General features: G+C 38.1%; 1 protein-coding gene across 1 annotated transcript in view; it reads left to right on the top strand.

Moving 5' to 3' along the window:
• Positions 1-709: 709 nt before the first annotated feature.
• Positions 710-23,372, top strand: part of LOC139161659 (cytosolic phospholipase A2 zeta-like) — a 52,893-nt gene continuing 30,230 nt past the window's right edge. The window contains exons 1-11 of the mRNA XM_070741136.1: positions 710-722; positions 3,935-3,964; positions 4,052-4,173; positions 6,746-6,818; positions 8,435-8,571; positions 10,020-10,157; positions 12,901-12,944; positions 13,391-13,433; positions 13,590-13,656; positions 18,289-18,458; positions 20,247-20,360. Coding sequence (XP_070597237.1) covers positions 710-722; positions 3,935-3,964; positions 4,052-4,173; positions 6,746-6,818; positions 8,435-8,571; positions 10,020-10,157; positions 12,901-12,944; positions 13,391-13,433; positions 13,590-13,656; positions 18,289-18,458; positions 20,247-20,360 — 951 coding nt within the window. The remainder of the gene's footprint in view (positions 723-3,934; positions 3,965-4,051; positions 4,174-6,745; positions 6,819-8,434; positions 8,572-10,019; positions 10,158-12,900; positions 12,945-13,390; positions 13,434-13,589; positions 13,657-18,288; positions 18,459-20,246; positions 20,361-23,372) is intronic.

Genomic DNA, 23,372 nt, shown 5'->3' with positions numbered 1-23,372 from the left:
CAGGCAGTAGCCCACCCTTGTTTACAGCCCTATCTAAGTGGTTTACAGAGTCAGCATATTGCCCCGACAATATGGGTCCTCATTTTATCCACCTCGGAAGGATGGAAGGTTGAGTCAACCTTGAGCCTGGTGGGATTTGAACTGCCCAATTGCAGTCAGTCAGCAGAAGTAGTCAGCAGTACTGCATTTTAACTACTTTGCCACTGAGGCTCATTACAATTAAAACACTAAAAACAATTTTAAAATAATATACGAAATATACTTTGGTTGCTGCCTGATTCCAGTTTCTAGATTCTAGGACCACTGTCCTTTGAGTAGAGATCATTGATTGCTAGCTTTTCAGTCTGGTAAAATTTACTGATTGCTCTCAGCAACCAAAAATGTCATTTCCAAAATGAAATGTCAATCAATATTGTAATTTCAAATATGACCAGTGGAGGGCAACTGACAAATAGTATTCATTTTTAAATACGGAAAATGGTAAAATTCACTGTTACAATCTACTATTTGATTTAGTATAAAGATCCCTACATTTATCAAAAAAGTACATCTCATTTGTATTTGTTTTGAGCTGGATTATCATATATTGATTTAGGAAATGAAAAAGAACAAAAGTCAATTTTGCAGAAATAATATACCACAGTTTTTAAAGCTAAATAATGGTTACAGGGCATATAATAAATACATTTTATTTTGGATTACAATAGACATGTTATTTAAAGGTAATGCATGTAACTACTATTCTGAATAATCCAGGAAGGAGAATTTGTAGAATATGAAGATATACAAAAATTGCTACTAGTCAAAAGTATGCATAATGGTATAATTTAAGATTCAGAAACTGAAATCCCCATCTGTAAGTGGCAATTGCATCTTTTTAAAATATATTTTTGGAACTGAAGAATCCCGCAGAAATCTATGAAATAGTATACTGAGTTATTAGGATCACGACTGGGAAAGAAAGTTAAATTATTCCTTTTACTACATTGCACTAGAAATTGCCCTTTAACGATGACTTAGCTTTAATACTTCCTGATTGGCCGGTAGTTTTACAAATGTTATAAAAACAATAACAGGGTGTCATAGTAGTAAGTTCTTAAAATTAGATAATATTTGCTTTATACACAGGGCAACCCAAGGACACCTATTGAGGCCACCAATGAAGTGACCACATAATTAATTGCCTTGCAACAGTTAAACTAGTTTATAAGTCACTTCTATTGCCCAATCAGTTACATCTGCTCTGCCTCATCTCAGAAGTGGCAAATTTTACAATGTAGGCAAAGTGGGGTAAATGACTTTATGATTTCAGCACTGAAATACAATGACCAACATTGTTAGGTCAGGCATCATGTTATATTTGTATAATGGCAATTTCCCCTCATAAAATCTTTTAGGTCGCATAGCAATTTGTTATGGATGGTATTGCTGAGGTGGTGCAGCAGGTAGAGTGCTGTACTGCAGGCCACTGAAGCTGACTGTAGATCTGCAGGTCAGCGGTTCAAATCTCATCACCAGCTCAAGGTTGACTCAGCCTTCCATCCTTCCGAGGTGGGTAAAATGAGGACCCAGATTGTGGGGGCAATATGCTGGCTCTGTTGAAAAGTGCTATTGCTAACATGTTGTAAGCCGCCCTGAGTCTAAGGAGAAGGGCGGCATAAAAATCAAATCAATCAATCAATCAATCAATCAATCAATCAATTGCAAGCTAAATGATTGGGAGCTTGGCCAATAAGTTGGCTGCTTTATTACACACAGTGATTTCATTGACTCTGCTCATGTAGTCCTTTAAAGGTTACACAAATTATTAATAGAAGGATATGTTTATTATTTATGCTTTCCATGACCATAGCCAAAGTTCCATTGTTCCATTGACATTTGAACAACGACAGTTAGAATTTCTAGTAAGGTAGTATTCTATTAGAACTATCTATTGAAAGTCACTTAGTTTCAGTTGAGAAACTGAGCCAACTCAGTTTCAACATATCTCTCTCAAGGTCTGTTGTTTTGTTTTGTGGTGTAAGTCAAATTTACCCCATAAGAAGAGTACTAACAATCCCAGTATTCTGACTAGATAGAAAATTATTCAGGACAAATATTTCAATTAGTAATTTTTACTAAACTCATTTTTTTTTACTGCAAAGTATTTTCTCTTCAAATATTGTTTGTTTCTGCTGATGCCTCTCTCCCATTTATTGTGAATCTCCTTGCCAAACCACATACTACAGGAATTTAGTAGGAGAAAAAGGAACTTTCCATTATAAAAGTAGATTGTTTTCCATTACTGCAGAGGTACATTCAGATATGAAGCTCCTCATAATAAGCACTGCCTGTAGTAAACTCCGTTAAAAATGTCTGTGAATGTTGAAAGTCATGGGAAGATTCAGTTTATCTTGAAGTGACTCTGAATAAAATGCTTGAAACCAGCTAGTACAGCTCTCAAATGTCAGAGTACAACAGAATTTCAAACTGAGCGTTCTCAGTTTAATTTAATCTGTTTTTCATTTCAAAACTATAGTAAGAAGATTCCACAAAAACCTAGTCTATCTTAATGTTGAAGTCTGATTTAACCTATCAGAAATAGATATTAATGTGTGCATTAGTCTTCTACAATTTAATTGTATCTTTAAGCTTACTTTGATTTTGATTATTGGTGCAGAATATATACTATAATTTAGCATGATACCATGGTCTTTGGAGACTGAAGGATGCCAATGCAATAAACAAAAAATACATCCTTTGCTGCAAAACACAGCTGTTAATAATTTAATCCTAATACACGTACAATTTATATATATATAAAATTTATAGCAGTGAGTTTATTTACATTGAATATAATACTTTGTTTGCTTAAAATCTGTAACAGAAATATAAATAAATTGGGGGTTTCTCTGTACCAGTGTGTTTAGAATGGAGAAGAATTTACCAAAAATAATATGTATCCATTGTGATATTATTTGTTAATTAGACATGTTTCAGACAATTTGTTCAATAATGACGCACACATGTTTGTGAACAGAATGCCACATTTGCAAATGTTGATACTCTCCAACTGCAATCTTTATCATTTCAGTTCTCTTTCCCTAAATGATGATATTGATTGAAAAGGGGGTATGTTGTATACTGATCATATCATCTTAGTTCACAGGATACCAACATATGAAGGTTGTTCATCTGACTGGCATGACCGAGACAGCAATGTCATATGAACATGGCTATTGTGCCTTACTTTCTGGTTTTCTCCTAATCCTCTTAAACAGGAACACAGTGGTGGATTAAGTCTTTAGATTGCTTGTACATGATTGTACAGATTGTGGCTTATTTATAATGAGAAACAGACCTGCTCCCCAAGGCACTCTTTTCTAATATCTGAATCGGTTCTATTTTTAATTCTTTAAGGATGAATACCAACATGCTGTGCACCCATAGTTTAAATATCATAATTCATACCATGCATGAAATTCATAGGTCTTCCTTCACTCCTTGACACCAATAATTATTAATTGTAGCACAAAATGATGGGTGGAATGTTTTGAGACAGGTGATGCTCAAAATCTGTAACAGAAATATAAATAAATTGGGGATTTCTCTGTACCAGTGTGTTTAGAATGGAGAAGAATTTACCAGAAATAATATGTAGGTGCATTGTGATATTATTTTACATTGTACTTGGTAGTTTAAATCTGTTGTTACTGTTTCAATTTGGAAAGGAGAACTGTTTTCTTCCTTCTGTAGGGATTGCAACAAGTATTTCCTGTGGAATAAATTGAGTCCTAATTTAAAAGGACATTATTTAGTCGTTCTCTGACTAAAGAATGAAGGATAAAACTGGCATTTCCTGGTTCTCAACACAAATATTTCATTCAAATCCTTAGGGCAAATGTTACAAATCTCAGGAGGCTATTTTCCCCAATTATTCTGTTTTTATTTTTAGAGAGGCAGGAGTCGGAGCAAGCTGCAGAAGGTAACTTAAATGATGGGTAGGACATAATGATATACTTACTGTTCAGTGACCTCAGAAGCCCTTCTGTTTTCATTGTGTTTACTATAGGGTCAGCATGTTCCTTAGCCTCTTCTCTGTTGCTGATACTATCTTCAGCAATGCTTGGCCGACTATCGACTCGAATGCTGCCACTTCTGGCTATTAATATTATCAAGAAAAAAGACATGGAAGTATGTGAATATAAATGTATTTAAATTCTTTAAGCAAGTGTTGAGTTAGAGTAAAATAATATTTGTTTCCTATTATAAAAAGCAGATAACTAAATACACCTATAGAGTCCAGATTTGGAGGGAGTCATGTGGCTCATCACATCCAACTTCTTGTCTGAACCCAAATTTAGCTTTTCAGGACAGATATTTATTAATTTTTTAAATTTAATTTTTAAGTTTAAAAATTTATATTGCCCTGGTGACTCTAGGCAGCTTACATGGGTATAAAAACACCATATAAAAGAAATAAAAAAAGAATAAAAATAAAAATAAACAATATAACATAACACAACACAACATAATGTAACAAATATAATATAATATAATATAATAAATATAACGTAAAGCAATATAATATAGCACAGTACAGCGCAGCATAGCATAACATAGCATAACATAACATTTAATCATAATAAAATAATAGAATAATAAAATAATAAACCCCTACCCCCACCCACCAGCAACAACACACATTCATACAAGCCATTTAATGGGTTCCATCCTAGTATATCCCACCAGATGTATCTCCCTAAGGCAGGGCCGCCGATAGGGTGGTACTACTGGTAGTGGCGTCAGGGGCCCGGCCAAATTGACAAATAGGGGGGGCCCGGATGGTTTTGCCGGCCCCCTGGCGCCTGCAGTAATTTGTGCCCAGTGAGCAGCGCCGACACTGAGCTCCAGCTCCTCGCTCGCACAGGCGCAGTACCGGCCCTCTCTTGGAGCGCACGGCGAAGGTAGGAGCCCCTTCGGGGTGGCGTCATTGGGGAACGAGGCTTGGGCGGCTGGGGCATTCCCTGTAGCTGTAGGCTGCGCACGCCTTAGCCAGTGCATCCCAAAACGCCCCCCAGCTCCGCACACCCTTTTCCAAGGGTGCGCATGCCGCGGCCGCCCCCAGCCCCCCCGCTCCTCTAGCCCCCTCACGTCCCTGGCTACTCACCGCTGCCCCCCGCATGAACGCCCACCCACCCGATCCACCTCTCTTTCTCCTCCGCCGGCCAAGGTTTTTCTTGCCGAAAAATGAAAGAAAACCTTTGCCAGCTTTTTTTTTTCTTAATTTGAATGGTCCGGGCAGGCTGGCAGGGACATTGAAAATCACTTTCACCAGCGTCTGGAGAACGAGAGAGAGTGAGAGTGACAGAACAAGATAGAGAGAAAGTGAGAAAGAGAGAGAGAGAGAAAGAGGGGGGGGGAGAGAAAGAGATAGCAAGAGAGAGAGAACGAGAGAGAGAAAGAGTGAGAGAAAGAAAACAAGAGAGAGAAAGTGAGAAAAAGAGAGAGAGAGCAAGAGGGGGAAGAGAGAGAAAGAGAAAGAAAGAAAGAAAGAAAAAGAGAGAGAGATGAGAGAGGATGGAAGAGAGTGAGAGAGAGGAAGAAAGCAAGATAGAGAAAGAGAGAAAGAAAGAGATGAGAGGGGAAGGAAGAGAGTGAGAGAGAGGAAGAAAGCAAGATAGAGAAAGAGAGAAAGAAAGAGATGAGAGGGGAAGGAAGAGAGTGAGAGAGAGGAAGAAAGCAAGATAGAGAAAGAGGAAGGAAGAGAGAGAGGGGAAGAAAGCAAGATAGAGAAAGGGAAAGAAAGAAAGAAAGAAAGAAAGAGATGAGAGAGGAAGGAAGAGAGTGAGAGAGGGCTGTGTTTGACCTCAGAGGGCTGGGGGAGGGCTTGCCCAGGGTGTGTGGCCATGGTGGGCATGGCACGGGATTTGGGGGCAGTAGTTTTAAAATGGCGGCCCCCCCCAGACACTTAGGCTGTATGGGGCCCCAAAATTCCTGATGGTGGCCCTGCCCTAAGGGATGGGACACCCAACCAGTGAAGTGGAGCTCACCATCTCCCCAATTCCATGCCCAGGTTATCCTTAACTGCTTTTGTTTACCTCCTTATTGTAGCATCTACAACAGGGACTAGCTCTTAGCTGACCTTGATTGATCTAAGAAACTTAGAATGGTTGAGTCCAGTTAGTACCTAGATAGAAAATCCCAATGTTGGTGTGAGAAAAAAACAATGATAAACCATTTCTGTACTTTATACTATAGTAGTAATGCTGTGCTATTCACATCTAATTAAATACCTGATGATAATTGTAGACTTGTTCCAGTATTTTTAACATAATAAAATAAAGAATTGAATTAGTTTAAAGTACCCAGGGATAGATCCAAATATGTTCCAGATATTTTGAAATAGCACTTCTACAGTTCTTTGCCATTGGCCATGATGATAGGGAACAGGTCAGAGTTATCTAAAGACTATCAGATTGTCTATAGCTTCCTTACATAATACTATAACTAGTAATTATTTTAATTAACCATTAAGTTAAAATACCCACTTTCCTCTTATGCATATACTTTTATATTTACATGTTGCCTCTTACATCCATCTGCAATTTGCAGCCTTTTAGAGGTTATAGGGATTCAACTCCCAGAATTTACAGTTAACACAGTAAAGGTTGACCAAAGGGGCTGAGAATTCAAAGTGTCTAGAAGGCTTTCCAAATATATTTCTTGTTTTTTAAAATTAAAACAATCTTCCTTGTTGTTTCAGTTTGAGGTGCACCCTTACTATAACCTCACAGTAAAAGTACTGAGAGCCAGAAACATTTATGGCTTAGATTTATGTAAGTAATTTATTTATTTAAATTGATTGAATATATTATGTTGTTCAAGAGATAAATGTTAATTATTCTTCACAGCACACCAATTCATCATATATCATCAAGATGGTATCAACTTTATCATAATCCTGTGATGGTGAACCTATTGCCTTCCAGAGGGTGGGGGGGGAAGGTCATTTGTATTTATTTTATTTTATTTATTAGATTTTTATGCCACCCTTCTCCTTAGACTCAGGGCAGCTTACAACATGTTAGCAATAGCACTTTTTAACAGAGCCAGCATATTGCCTCCACAATCCGAGTCCTCATTTTACCCACCTCGGAAGGATGGAAGGCTGAGTCAACCTTCAGCCGGTGATGAGATCTGAACCGCTGATCTACAATCATGCATGGGGAGAGTTTTGCATTATAGGTGTGGGATTTTACATTTGTACAAGTGCATGGCACACTTCTAAACAAAAGTCTCTAGATATTTGTTCTGCCGGACTCTATGGTATGAGTCTCCCGAAAATTCAAGGGTACAAATTTCAGACACACACTCTTGAAAGTTCAAAAACAATGTTCTTTATCACAAAAATTCAAAAGAAACAAAGCACCCTTTTTGTATTACAAAGAGCACTCGTCCCAAAACAACCTGGTAGTCTGTACAATCCCCTTAATCAGTCCTTAAGTACTTAGCTAGCAGCTGTGAAGGAATATCATAGCCCTCCTTCTTCCACAAAGTGAGACCCCCACACTTTGCTCTGCTTTGGTTTCAAAGTCATGAAAAATCAACAAACAAAGTCTGGAAACAGCAAGGCACGGTCCTGAAGAAATAACGATCAGATAAAATTCCACAACGGCCAAGCCAGCACGCTGCTATTTACAGTACATCAGCAGCTCTAATTACTGGAGTCCCACCCAAACACAGGTGGCCTCTCTTATTTCCTGTAATATTTCTTCAATTGGTCTCTTCGATGCATAATTCTGTGCATGAGTGGGTCTAACACTTCCTTATCCGAATCAACCGAATATAATGGAGATTGGCTTCTTGGGCTATGTGCCAAGCCCACCTCTTCCAAGTCACCCCCACCTTCTTCTTCGTCCGAGGAAACAGCACTACCTGACTCTGTTGGCAATAAAACAGGCCTATGACACGTTGATGTTTCCCCTGCATCCACCTCCACATTCCTTGGGGCAGAGCCAACCACAACAATATTAAAACAGGCACTTAATCAATTATATGGAAAGGAGAACGGCTGAAGGGAAGTGGTGAAAAGAAGTGGAATGATTACTATACATATGGAAATTCCTATTAGGAGGGTTTCATAACTCCCCTGCCTAGAAATTATTACAGACTAATTGACATGAAAATTTGGCACTGGCATGAACATTTAAATGCTTATTTTAATAGCAGAATCACTTCTATTCAAAAGGTGGTAGGACGTTTCTCCATTTTAGATTAACAGTACATGCTCAAAAATAAATATCACAGTATTGGTTGTACTTTCTATTCAGGTTTAGGATTTTAGCCTTGGTCTCTCTTTATACCTGCCTAGTGGTTATAAAATGCTATTGATACATGAAGAAAAGAACTTTTCTAGGCTTCCCCTATTCTGACCTTTTAAAAATTATTATAGTGTCTAAATCAGATTGTTATGTGGCCTTAAAGCTTCCTACGGCATCACCATTGATAAGAAGAACTCCAGTTGTCTATAACAGCAGTGATCCTGAATGGAACACAACTTTCCACTACCGAATCCATAGTGCTGTAAAGGTGAGTTTGTTCGTTATCATTCCTATTATTGAGGAGCGAAGCTTTGTCATACAAGGTCTACTCAGCTATATCTTATGACAAAAATGTGACAGGGTTCTTTCCCCCCCCCAAACTATGCCACAAAACTATGATGAACAAGGTAACTAGCTGAGATTTTCACTTCTACATAAAATTCTGTATGAAAATACAGAAAGAGTAATACTGAAAAATTGGACAATATTTGCATTAGAACTAATTCACATTTGCTTTAATGATGGATTTGTTCACCAGTGTTTAGGGAAATGATAAATGTTCCCTACCCAGTCCATCAAATTTTCCCATGATCACTAATCCAGTTGGATGTATCTGTTGAATAACTCTATAATAACTCAGACTATCACTATATGGAAATTGTACTCTAATTGGTGGTCACTATATAGTAATTGTATTCTAATAAAAGTGAAAGTTTGGGCAAGTTATTAATCCAAGGTGTACTTAAGATCATTGTTTCTTCAGTTGGGGAAGAATTTTGGTGTATTTAGGTCTATGTGTGGGTAAAAGGTAAGACAAATGAGTTGATGAACCACCACCTCTGTCTATCAGTGTCAAAAATGACTGACTGCTGAGTTGAAAGAGTTCAATATAAATGAAACAGCTATATATAAATGTTAGCATCTGTCTTACAGCATATGATTTATATGCTGATATTATTTGTACAAATAGCTGATCTGTAAGTAGAATGAACTACATTTATTTATTTATTCATTCATTCACTCACTCACTCACTCACTCACTCACTCATTCATTCATTCATTCATTCATTCATTCATTCGATTTTTATGTCGCCCTTCTCCTTAGACTCAGGGCGGCTTACAACATGTTAGCTATAGCACTTTTTAATAGAGCCAGCATATTGCCCCCACAATCCGGGTCCTCATTTTACTCACCTTGGAAGGATGGAAGGCTGAGTCAACCTTGAGCCAGTGATGAGATTTCAACTGCTGACCTACAGATCTACAGTCAGCTTCAATGGCCTGCAGTACAGCACTCTACCTGCTACGCCACCCCGGCCCAACTTTTTCGATTTTACATTTTCAATTAGCCTACCCCTTCTTAAGAAATCAAATTGTACACTCTGGAATGAACTCTTTTTTCTTTTTCTAACAATGTTAACTAGCAATAGCAAAGCACTTAGACATAGATACCTTCTCATAGTGCTTTACAACCATCTCTAAGTGGTTTTCAGAGTCAGCAGGTTGCCCCCAACAATCTGGGTCCTCATTTGACCAACCTCAGAAGAATGGAAAGCTGAAACAATCTTGATCAGGTGAGAATCGAACTGCTAGCAGTTGGCAAAATTAGCCTGCAATATAGCATTCTAAACACTGCACCACTACGGCTCATTAAATATTACTAAGTGAGAAAACGTTTGTTATTTGTTAAAATAGGCTCTCATTTGCACTTTGCAGAATATTCTGGAGTTGTCATTCTACAACAGAGGCATTTTGCTGAGCAGTCTGAACAGTTATGATACTTCCGTCGCTTTTGACCTAGGTAATATTGCTCCAGGACAGAATATGACACACACATTTGTGTTGAATTATGAGGTGAGACTCTCTTTATAACATGAGGGAGGGCTTATGTTGGAGGTCAAACTGTGCAAGAATGATTCAATACTAAATAGTTTTATATCCATGCTGGGGAACCTATGGCACCATGTCCATATCAGTGGGCACATCAGCTCAGGTCCGGTGTGCATGCGTGCACACGCCAGCTGATTTTTGGGCCTCTCGGGCCTACTAGGATTTGGGAAACAGCCTGTTTTTAGCTTCCAGAAAGGGTCGGGGAGGCCTGTTTTTTTGCTCTTCCCAAGATCTAGAGCCTTTCTAGGAGCCTGGGGAGGGCAAAAACGGCCTTTCCCACCCCCTCTGGAGGTGCTCGGGAGGCCAGAAACGTTCCAATTGTTGACTTCCATTTTTTTTTTGCTCTCCCAGGCTTCAGAGCCTTTCTAGGAGCCTGGAGAAGGTAACAAGGGCCCAACATTGGATGATCCCAGGCATTATTTTGCTGGTTCTGAAATTAAGGATATTTTGTTTTCCTTGATACAGGTTATTAATGATTGAAGTAATGACTGGAGATTTATTTATTTATTGATTGATTGATTTATATTTATGTATTTAATTATTTTATTTTATTTTATTTTATTTTATTTTATTTTATTTTATTTTATTTTATTTTATTTTATTTTATTTTATTTTATTTTATTTTATTTTATTTTATTTTATTTTATTTTATTTTATTTTATTTTATTTTATTTTATTTTATTTTATTTTATTTTATTTTATTTTATTTTATTTTATTTTATTTTATTTTATTTTTTATTTTATTTTATTTTATTTTATTTTATTTTATTTTATTTTATTTTATTTTATTTTATTTTATTTTATTTTATTTTATTTTATTTTATTTTATTTTATTTTTATTTTTATTTTTATTTTTATTTTTATTTTTATTTTTATTTTATTTATTTGTTTATATATTGTTAGAAAGGGAACCATGCAGGTCATCAAGTCCAACCCCCTGCCTGAGCAGGAATCTTATAGTACCCCAGCCAAATGGCAGTCCAATCTCCTCTTGAAAATGTCCAGAGTTGGGGAGTTCACAACCTCCACAGGCAGGTTGTTCCACTGGTTGATTGCTCTGACCATCGGGAAGTTCTTCCTTGTTTCTAGGCTGAATCTCTCCTTGGTCAGGTTCCAGCCATTGTTCCTCATCCGGCCCTCTGGTGCTCTGGAGAATAGAGTGACCCCCTCCTCTCTGTGGCAACCCCTCAAGTACCTGTAGACTGCTATCATGTCCCCTCTGGCCCTTCTTTTCTCTAGGCTATCCATGCCCAGTTCCCGCAATCTCTCTTCGTAAGTCTTGGTTTCAAGTCCCCTAATCATTTTGGTTGCTCTTTTCTGCACCTTCTCCAGAGTTTCAATGTCTCTTTTGAAATGTGGTGACCAGAACTGGATGCTGACCAGGGTGTAGTAGAGTGGTATTAATACTTCCCTGGTCTTGGAGTGTATCCCCCTGTTGATGCAGCTTAGGATTGTATTGGCTTTTTTGGCTGCTGCTGCACATTGCTGGCTCATGTTTAGTTGATTATCCACCAAGACTCCAAATCTCTTTCACAGTCACTACTGCTAAGTGGGGTTTCTCCCAGGCTGTATGTATGTCTAGTTTTTTTTTTACCTAGGTGAAGGACTTTGCTCTTGTCGCCATTGAACATCATTTTTTGTTCTAACCAAAATCATGTTTTATTCTAACCAGACAATATTTTCTAAAGTATCTCAAATATTGATATTCTTATGATACAAACTTTCCATATACTCCTCCCATATTTCTTTAATCTTCTTGGAATCAGTTACTATCTGATCCTTGATGACCTTATTATAAAGTCCAATTAATAAAATGTTAGCTTGAGGTTAGACCCTCCTTCTGAATAATAGGTTAAATAAAGGAATGTAGTAATGCTACATTTTTCAGATTCCCAAGATCTATGCTTTTATAGATTACAACAGGGTAATCTAGGTAATCTTTTATACCTAGTTTACATCATTGTAAATAGTTTATCCCTTATTTGTGAACCAGATAATATAATCTCAGCTTCAACTTGGTGTTCTCAAGGAATGTTGATCATATTATTCACTCACTGCAGTATCTGGAAAAGTGCTTGATATTTTCAACAGGAGAGGATTTGGTTTTTGGTTTTTTGGTTTTTGTTTCAAAATAAGCTAAATAATATAGAATCGAATCGAATCGAATCGAATCGAACATAACAGAACAGAACAGAATTATTTATTGGCTAAGTGTGATTGGACACACAAGGAATTTTGTCATTGGCACATATGCTCTCAGTGTACATAAAAAAAGATATATTTGTCAAGAATCAAGAGGTACAACACTTAATGGTTGTCCTCAGGTAAAAATAAGCAATCAGGAAACAATATCAATATCAATATAAATGTAAATATTACAGTCATGCAGTCGTAAATGGGAAGAGATGGGTGATAGGAATGACGAGAAGACTAATATTAATGCAGTTTGACAGTGGTGAGGGATATGAATCAATCACAAGATGCTAAGTAAGTAGTGTAATCTATGACAACACAAGGAATTAAGTTGTAAACAGCTACATTGGCAGAAAAAATACATATTTATGTGCTTTATTTAACATTGATATAGTCAGAACTGTAATAAAAATTCATTAAGGAAGCAGATGTGTGCGTAAGCATTTGTGTAGCTATGGCTATCTTGGTGCTGACTTGACACTCTTTTAAATTTTCTTTTGTCTCAACTTTCAAGGAGAAAAGAGCAGAACTGGATGTTGAATTTTCATTGGAAGAATGGTGAGGTGTTACCTTTCCTCCATCGTGATGTAATAACATGTAGACATATTCTTTAATCCATGTTTTGTTTAAACTTAAACTATTATTGAAGCATTGCAATTATTTGTCAGCTCTTCAGGATAGGCCTGATCGAGAAATAGACATTACAGTAATTCCATGAATGGTCTTTTATTTTTATAAGGTTTGTTAGCAGAATCTTGAAAACCTCCCTAAAATCTTTCTAATGTAATGCCCTTCTGAACGCTACATGTCTGGTACACTTGTGTCTTTGGTGTTCAGGTGAGGAATTCCATTTATTCTGAATATTTCTATAGTTTTGGACCAATTTTCTACTAGAACTGCAATTTTTAAAGCTTATGCTTCTAGTGAATGTTATTGTTTTCATTGTACTGTTATTTTGATTTATATAATCAAAGAAAAGTAAGCAAATATTTTAATTTCCACAGCAAACATCCTCCCTGTAGGGTCGTTACCAATGGAATTCTTGTGGTGAGTAAAGGGAATAATAACGGTTATTGAGACCCTTAATTAGGTAAATGATTTGTTTATATAAGTTATAATCCTATTTTTAATCCTAAGAAGAAAATAATAATTAATACAATTCCATAGTCATTTCTCCCCAATTTGATTTCTTTTTTTATGTAGGCACAACCCTGTCTGTGTATTAAAGGAAGTATCAATAAAAGTAAGATGGCTCCATGGATAATAAGGGGTAGGTCCTTTGTAACCACAGTTCTTGGAAAGAAGGCAATGGCTTATAAACCAAGTGCTAATATGATTGAAATAAATATGTTTAATCAAGTACACATTTTTTCACACATTCTAATCCCTGAAGGTGGGTTTCTGGTACAGATAAAGTGATATTGCACTGGAATTACTACAGAACGTTTTATCTGTAGAAAGTCAGCTATTAAGCTGTGTCCTTGCTACAGACCCCATAACCAATGGAAAGCAAACCTGCACAACTTAAACTGATTTTTTATACTTAGGGCTCCTAGATCTGGGTGGCAAAATTTTGTTTCTTTGCTGTTATGTCGCTAGCATGTTCTAGACCTCTTACTTTATTGTTTGTGCCACAGGGTTGTTTCCCAGACTGTCATTCCTAGCTATAATTCCCACAATCCTAAACTAAATTCCCTAAGAGTCTTTAGCCAGGAACTTTTTTTCTTATGAAAATACTCTACAGATTGTTTATTTATTTTGTCAAACATATATTAGATAAGAGATATAGGTATAAACATGGCTATGAATACATGAAATGGATACAAATAAAGGGGGACATTAGGACAGAGATGGCAGGCACGTTGGTGCACTTCTGTATGCCCCATACATGGGGTGAGGTCAACAGTAGACAGTCTAAGGCAGCGTTTTTCAACCAGTGTGCCGTGGCACACTAGTGTGCCACGAGACATGGTCAGGTGTGCCGCGAAGAAGGAAGCTCAGGTTCCAGTCTTGCAACTTTTTGCTGAGAGAGAGAGAGAGTGAGAGAGAGAGAAAGAAAGCAAGAGAGAGAGAAATAGAGAAAAAGAAAGCAAGAAAGAGAGTGAGAGAGAGAGAAAGCAAGAGAGAAAGAAAATAGAAAGCAGAAAGCAAGAGTGAGAGAGAAAGAAAGCAAGAGAGAGAGAGAGAAAGAAAGCAAGAGAGAGAGAGAAAAGGAGAGGAAGGGAGAGAGAGACAGAGAGAAATGAGCAAAAAGGGGAGGAAAAAAGAGAAACGAGAAAATGATTGAGACAGAGAAGGAGAGGAAAGAGAGAGAAACAAAAGAGAGAGAGAAGTGACTCTTGGTTTAAAGCATATGATAAAAAAGCACCCAAAGAATAAGAGAGAGAAAACCCCCCAGCCCTCACCTGTTTTTGGAAATGGTTCAAGAGTGTGTATACACACACACGCACACACACACACAAGGGGGGGAGGAGACAGGGATGGAAAAAGAGAGGAGAGTGTCTTAGAGTGTCATCTTGTGTCATTTTGGTTGGAAGTGTGCCCCAGGATTTTGTAAATGTAAAAAATGTGCCACGGCTCAAAAAAGGTTGAAAATCACTAGTCTAAGGTTAAAGTTTGGCAGGAGGGTGGGGGTGGGGAAGAAACCAGTGTCAGGTAGTGTATTCCAAGTATTGATCACTCTGTTGCTGAAGTCTTATTTCCTGCAATCGAGTTTGGCGCTGTTTACTTTAAGTTTGTATCTATTGTGTGCTTATGTATTGTTGTGGTTGAATATTGTCAATCAAGAGGCAGAAAGGCATCATGGCATCATGTGGGAAGGCACTTTTTTCAGGACAAAGCCTGGCCCTTCCTTTTATTATCATCACTCAGTCAAAGAAAAGGAACCCACATTGCATATCTGACATCAACACAATTGAGAGATTCCAGAAATATTTCACAAGAAGAGCCCTTCATTCCTCTTCTCACAACAAAATACCTTACTCCGCCAGACTTGAAATTCATGGTTTAGGCAACTTACAACTCCGTCGTCTCCGTTCCGACTTAATTATAGTTCATAAAATCATATACCAAAATGTCCTACCTTTTAATGACTACTTCACCTTCAACTGCAACAACACACGAGAATGAAATCGATTTAAACTAAATGTCAACCGCTCCAAACTTGACTGCAAAAAATACGACTTCAGCAACAGAGTAATCAACGCCTGGAATGCACTACCTGATTCTGTGGTTTCTACTCCTAACCCCAAAACCTTTAACCTTAGACTGTCTACAGTTGACCTCTCCCCCTTTCTAAGAGGTCTGTAAGGGGCGTGCATAAGCGCACCACTGTGCCTACCGTCCCTGTCCTATTGTCTTCTTTTGTTACTTTTTATTATTACTTATCTAATGTTTTATTTGTACAAATTATCACCCTATAATTGTTTGACTAAATAAATAAACGAATGAATAAATAAATAAAAATAAATAAAATAAAACATACCATTAGTCATCAGGTTACATCTCATTGGGTATTAGAGAATACAGGATCCTATTGGTTGGTTTAATGCATGTAGGCTTTGTGCTTTACCTCCTGGACAGTGAGTGATCAATTATGTTGATGCTTTAAAGACCATTGCCTACCTGCTTTATGGAGGTCTCCTCCAGAGCTGTTTGCAACTGATAAGGAAGCATGTCTTCCAAGGGAAGGTGAGAAATGTATGGAATGTCACGTTGGACAAAAAGGCATACAGGTCAGAGCGCTTTGCCATGCTGACCTGGAACCTTTCACAGAATTACCCATCAGCTTGTGGCTTGCCAGCACTGGCTTTAGTGCTATTCTGTCCTCCACATTGAAATTGAAGTAATCACTGACGGGAAATAATTGTATGTACTATACTTAGGTCAGACTGAAGGCATGACCTAGTTCTAAGTTGTCTGAGCCCAAAATTTTAAGTCTGGTGGCATAAGGTATTCTATTGCGAGTAGAGGAGTGGGGGACTGTTCTTGGGAAATATCTTTGGACTCTCTCAATAGTATTAAGGTCCAATATGCAGTGTGGGTTCCAGACAGATGAGCCCTAAGCTCTGGCATTTAGATCAGTGTTTCCCAACCTTGGCAACTTGAAGATATTTGGACTTCAACTCCCAGAATTCCCCAGCCAGCATTTGCTGGCTGGGGAATTCTGGGAGTTGAAGTCCAAATATCTTCAAGTTGCCAAGGTTGGGAAACACTGATTTAGATCATTAGAGATAAGTACTCCAAGGTCTTTGGCAGAGTGTGGGTCATCTACAAGGTTGTGTCCATCCAGTTTGTATTTTATGTTCTGATTTTTTTGGCCAATATATAAGACAGAACAGTTGTTGGTTGAAATTTGAAGTTGCCACTTGCTCGATTATTCTGACAAAGTCTAGGTCTTTTTGAAAGGTAGCAGCATTGCTGATGGTGTTGAATAATTTTACAACATCAGCGAAGAGTATGCAGTTGCTTTTAATATGATCACAAAGGCCATTTATGTAAAGTATAAAGAGTGTTAGTCCTACAGCACTGCTTTGGGAACACCACTGATAACAAGTACAGGATTTGATAGGGTGCTCCCTATTTTTTATTTATTTATTTATTTTTATTTATTTATTTTGTCCAATACACAATAATATACAATGAAGGTTATAGAGGATATAGTAGAGAAGAAATATGAGATATAGGAGAGACTATAGGACAGGGGACAGAAGGCACTCTAGTGCGCTTATGTACGCCACTTACTGACCTCTTAGGAGTCTGGAGAGGTCAACCATGGATAGACTAAGGGTAAAATGTTGGGGGTTAGGGGATGATACTACAGAGTCCGGTAATGAGTTCCACGCTTTGACAACCTGATTACTAAAGTCATATTTTTTACAGTCAAGTTTGGAGCGGTTAATATTAAGCTTGAATCTGTTGTGTGCTCTTGTATTGTTGTGGTTGAAGCTGAAGTAGTCTTTGACAGAGAGGACATTGCAGCATATGATCTTGTGGGCAATACTTAGATAATGTTTAAGGTGTCATAGTTCTAAGCTTTCAATGACCCAGGATTGTAAGTCTAGTTTCGTAGGGTATTCTGCTTCGAGTGGAGGAAAGAAGGGCTCTTCTGGTGAAGTATCTTTGAACATTTTCAAGGGTGTTAATGTCTGAGATGCGATATGGGTTCCAAACAGATAAGCTGTATTCGGGGATGGGTCTGGCAAAAGTTTTGTAGGCTCTGGTAAGTAGCCTGTTTGACAGGAGTCTTCCCCCCCATCCAATTCTTTGACTTCTGCTTTTGTGATTTATTTCATATTATATTAGTCAACTGAAGTCTCTGTTGCCTTATCTTTTTAAAATGGAAATTACTTGCTCACTGTAATAGGGTACAACTTGCTTAGAATTGCTACTTGTGATACAATACAATTATTCAAGGATGAGAGATTTTCTTTAAAAAATGTTTAGACCCATGTATGGAAAAAAATAATAGTCTGAATATTCTTAATATACTGCTTTTGCATCATTCAATTGTTGTATTCAGGTTACTTTAATATGGAATTATTTCTTCAGCAGAACATGTACCTGTTTTCTAGAACTTAAATGCCACTCCAATCCCTAAAGGTATCTGAGGACCTTCGTTATAATCAATCAAAGCAACATAACAACAAAGCAATAATTTATTAACATTACATTATAAACAGAATGCCTTTGACACTTGAGTAACACTCAAATTATTCACTCCCACAACTCCCTCCCACTACTACCATTATCACCACCTCCTCCCTCAATCAAGGGAATAAATCAATTGATTTATAGCTGATTCATAACTATTCTGTTTCTAGGGTTCTGTGGAAAAGACATGGGTTTTTTTCATGATGTTCTTAAAAGCCAGTTGATTTTAAACGCTTCTTTTCACTTTTAGACAATTGCCAAATCAACTTATCAGTACCTGGGTCTTTTGAAAACCAATTAACAGTGTTCTGTGGAGAAAATGTAGAAAACAATGAGGAGATTCCATTTGTCTTTCACGTGAACAAAGAAGTGTCCTCTCACATGAACCTGAAATTGTTACAAACCATAGCAATACTAGAGGTAAGATGGTGCATTTGCTTGCTAGAGCCTCAATTATTAGAACAAGCATCCCCATTTCAACAAGTAGGCATGTATAAATAATGGCCCTGCAATAATTAGACATAAATTTGATACAAATTCATAAGGGGAGAATAAGTAAATTGATGAGAAGCATTTCATTTGCCAACAGTGGCTTTATACAAATACCCATCAACTCTGCCTTAACCCTGCTGTTCTGTTTAAGAAAAGTAACAAATCTTCTGTTCCCGGGTCACCCTGACCCGGACCGAAAACTCTTCATTTGCAGTGCTTATGTTTGGTCAATTTGAATACTTTTTTCACTTGGAAAGTAGTCTGAACATTTCTGCACACAATGATATGAAAATTGAACTGAAGAAATTAATCCTTATTGGTTTATTTTGCACATAAATATGCCTCCCCCCCGTTTTTGTGAATTTTCTTTAGGTCCATCTAATCTGCCCTTATACTATTTCCTGTATTTTATCTTACAATGGATATATGTTTATCCCAGGCATGTTTAAATTCAGTTACTGTGGATTTACCAACCACATCTGCTGAAAGTTTGTTCCAAGGATCTACTACTCTTTCAGTGAAATAATATCTTCTCATGTTGCTTTTGATCTTTCCCCCAACTAACTTCAGATTGTGTCCCCTTGTTCTTGTGTTCACTTTCCTATTAAAAACAGTTCCCTCCTGAACCTTATTTAACCCTTTAACATATTTAAATGTTTCGATCATGTCCCCCCTTTTCCTTCTGTCCTCCAGACTATACAGATTGAGTTCATTAAGTCTTTCCTGATACGTTTTATGCTTAAGACCTTCCACCATTCTTGTAGCCCGTCTTTGGACCCGTTCAATTTTGTCAATATCTTTTTGTAGATGAGGTCTCCAGAACTGAACACAGTATTCCAAATGTGGTCTCACCGGCGCTCTATATAAGGGGATCACAATCTCCCTCTTCCTGCTTGTTATACCTCTAGCTATGCAGCCAAGCATCCTACTTGCTTTTCCTACTGCCCGACCACACTGCTCACCCATTTTAAGGCTGTCAGAAATCACTACCCCTAAATCCTTCTCTTCTGAAGTTTTTGCTAACACAGAACTGCCAATGCAATACTCAGATTGAGGATTCCTTTTCCCCAAGTGCATTATTTTACATTTGGAAACATTAAACTGCAGTTTCCATTGCTTTGACCATTTATCTAGTAAAGCTAAATCATTTATCATATTACAGACCCCTCCAGGAATATCAACCCTATTGCACACTTTAGACTCATCGGCAAATAGGCAAACCTTCCCTACCAAACCTTCCCCTATGTCACTCACAAACATATTAAAAAGAATAGGTCCCAGAACAGACCCTTGTGGCACACCGCTTGTAACCTGTCTCTGCTCAGAATACTCGCCATTAACAATAACTCTCTGATGTCTATGCTAAGCATGCAATTTTATTCAATTTCACTGACTCCTGAAAATATTTTTAAATGAACCCTTAATAAAATTAAGCATTGTAACCCCATAACTAAGCACTAGTTACCATTATTTCTCAGGGGTCCTCAGCCCACCTAGAATAATTTTAAAGAAACAAAAAAAATCCCTTACATCTGTAAACTTTTGCAATGGGAAGTAGAAGCACCAATGTGTTCTAGGCATTCCAGGCATTTTGCAGCTGACATTGGCCTTCTGTTAAAGTTTGCATTCCCATTTTCCTATTTTTGGATAGTTTTCCTGCTGGCATTTATGTAGCTTGGTATAATATAATTTACAGCAACTTTGTTTGGTTCCTAGGAAGGATGGAGTGAGGATTTACAGATGAAGACTTCATTGGTTGGGAATGCAATTATTCCAGTCTCTGAAATCCCTTGTGGAAAGGAAGTTGAAATGAATGTACCTATAGGAAAGGTAAATGGTTAAAACTTTGTGTCAACGTAATAGGCATGATATAAAACCTGGTGCTGATTCTGTACTGCACAATATTGTTGGGGAAAGTAATTTTGATATCTCATGTTCTCGGATTGCAGCATCTCAGAGAGAGGACATTCTTCCATTATATTTTATTATTATTATTATTATTTATTAGATTTGTATGCCGCCCCTCTCCGTAGACTCGGGGCGGCTCACAACAGTGATAAAAACAATACATGGTAACAAATCTAATAATTAAAATCTAAAATAACAGTTTTACATTAAAAAGTATAAAAAGAAAAAAACCCAATATATGAAATTCATACACACAGTCATATCATGCACAAAACTATATAGGCAAGGGGGGGGGATGTCTCAGTTCCCCCAAGCCTGACGACAGAGGTGGGTTTTAAGGCGTTTACGAAAGGCAAGGAGGGTGGGGGCAGTCCTAATCTCTGGGGGGAGTTGATTCCAGAGGGTTGGAGCCGCCACAGAGAAGGCTCTTCCCCTGGGTCCCACCAGATGACATTGTTTAGTCGACGGGACCCGGAGAAGACCAACTCTGTGGGACCTAACCAGCCGCTGGGATTCGTGCGGCAGAAGGCGGTCTCGGAGATATTCTGCTCCGGTGCCATGAAGGGCTTTATAGGTCATAACCAACACTTTGAATTGTGACCGGAAACTGATCGGCAACCAATGCAGACTGCAGAGTGTTGTGTAACATGGGCATACCTTAGGAAACCCATGACTGCTCTCGCAGATGCATTCTGCACGATCTGAAGTTTCCGAACACTTTTCAAAGGTAGCCCCATGTAGAGAGCATTACAATAGTCGAACCTCGAGGTGATGAGGGCATGAGTGACTGTGAGCAGTGACTCCTGGTCCAGATAGGGCCGCAACTGGTGCACCAGGCGAATCTGGGCAAACGTCCCCCTTGCCACAGCTGAAAGATGTTTCTCTAATGTGAGCTGTGGATCGAGGAGGACGCCCAAGTTGCGGACCCTCTCTGAGGGGGTCAGTGATTTCCCCCCCCCAGGGTAATGGATGGACAGATGGAGTTGTCCTTGGGAGGCAAAACCCACAGCCACTCTGTCTTATCAGGGTTGAGTTTGAGTCTGTTGACACCCATCCAGGCCCCAATATTTTCCTCTGATAATGGGTTTTTTAGTGTTTCTCTTAAATTATTAGATTTGTTACATATTGTTTATTATTGCTGTGAGCCGCCCCGAGTCTACGGAGGGGGGCGGCATACAAATCTAATAAATAAATACATAAATAAATTTCAGTTAGCAAACTTTGATTCTTTTATTTAGCATCCCATTAATTTTATATTGATATCTTTGTAATATGTGCAATTAGAATGTTATTCTTTCCGTCCATTTCTCCCTTCTATTCAATTACGTCTGATTCTCAGAGACTCCCTGGATAAGTCCCAGAAGTCTTCCTGACAAAGTTTTACAGGAATATCAAGCCATTGCCTTCTTCCTAGGGTTGAAAGAAAGTGACTGGCCCAACATCAGCTAGCTGATTTTATGCCTTAGGCAGGACTAGAACTCACCATCTTCTAGCCTAATACTTTAACCACCACTCCAAACTGGCTCTATTTTTTTCTTGTTATTGGATAATTTTCTAATTGTCCCTACTTTAATAATTGGTAATTAATTGATACCAAACTTTAATTTTTATTTTGGTTCTATATCATTTCCCCTTCCCCTCTATACAGCTTGGGGTTCCGTATTATTGTTATTACTAATTTTTTATCATGTTTTTTATAATTTTCCAAATGAGACCACATTTGGAATACTGTGTTCAGTTCTGGAGACCTCACCTACAAAAAGATATTGACAAAATTGAACGGGTCCAAAGACGGGCTACAAGAATGGTGGAAGGTCTTAAGCATAAAACGTATCAGGAAAGACTTAATGAACTCAATCTGTATAGTCTGGAGGACAGAAGGAAAAGGGGGGACATGATCGAAACATTTAAATATGTTAAAGGGTTAAATAAGGTCCAGGAGGGAAGTGTTTTTAATAGGAAAGTGAACACAAGAACAAGGGGCACAATCTGAAGTTAGTTGGGGGAAAGATCAAAAGCAACATGAGAAAATATTATTTTACTGAAAGAGTAGTAGATCCTTGGAACAAACTTCCAGCAGACGTGGTAGATAAATCCACAGTAACTGAATTTAAACATGCCTGGGATAAAGATATATCCATCCTAAGATAAAATACAGGAAATAGTATAAGGGCAGACTAGATGGACCATGAAGTCTTTTTCTGCCATCAGACCTCTATGTTTCTATGTTTCTACTTTGGCCAACTGAAAGCAACAAACATACCTAATATTCCTGCCTCTTGTTTTTCTCACAACAATAAGGTGAATTGGACTGAAAGACAGAATGTGACTGGCATAAGGTCACCCAGTTGGTTTTCATGCCTCAGGCAGAGATAGAATTCAATCTCTTGGCTTCTAAGGCAGTATTCAGCCAGTACAATATACTGGGTCTCTATTATGGTGATGTGCAATTTTCTTTGCAACATCTTTTGAAAAGCTGATATGGAAAAATATATCTCCAAGAGTATGGAAGTTACCTTATACGTATATTTCTTCATACCACCTCCTGGTTCCTTAGCATTCTCTTTACTTTGCTGAGGTGTGAAACCATGGTGTTGTACACTCTTTTACTAATTGACCTCGAGGTTCGATTACTGCAACACTCTCTACATGGGGCTACCTTTGAAAAGTGTTCGGAAACTCCAGATCGTGCAGAACGCGGCCGCGAGAGCCATCATGGGGCTTCCCAGATTTGCCCACGTATCTACAACACTCCGTGGCCTGCATTGGCTGCCGATCAGTTTCTGGTCACAATTCAAAGTGTTGGTCATGACCTTTAAAGCCCTACATGGCATTGGACCAGAGTACCTCCGGAACCGCCTGCTACCGCACGAATCCCAGCGGCCGATAAGGTCCCACAGAGTTGGCCTTCTCCGGGTCCCGTCGACTAAACAA

This window comes from Erythrolamprus reginae, chromosome 1 (genome assembly GCF_031021105.1).
Source record: "Erythrolamprus reginae isolate rEryReg1 chromosome 1, rEryReg1.hap1, whole genome shotgun sequence".
Lineage (NCBI taxonomy): Eukaryota > Metazoa > Chordata > Lepidosauria > Squamata > Dipsadidae > Erythrolamprus > Erythrolamprus reginae.
Note: the sequence above shows the minus strand (reverse complement) of the source record. Positions and strands in the feature narration are given on the sequence as shown.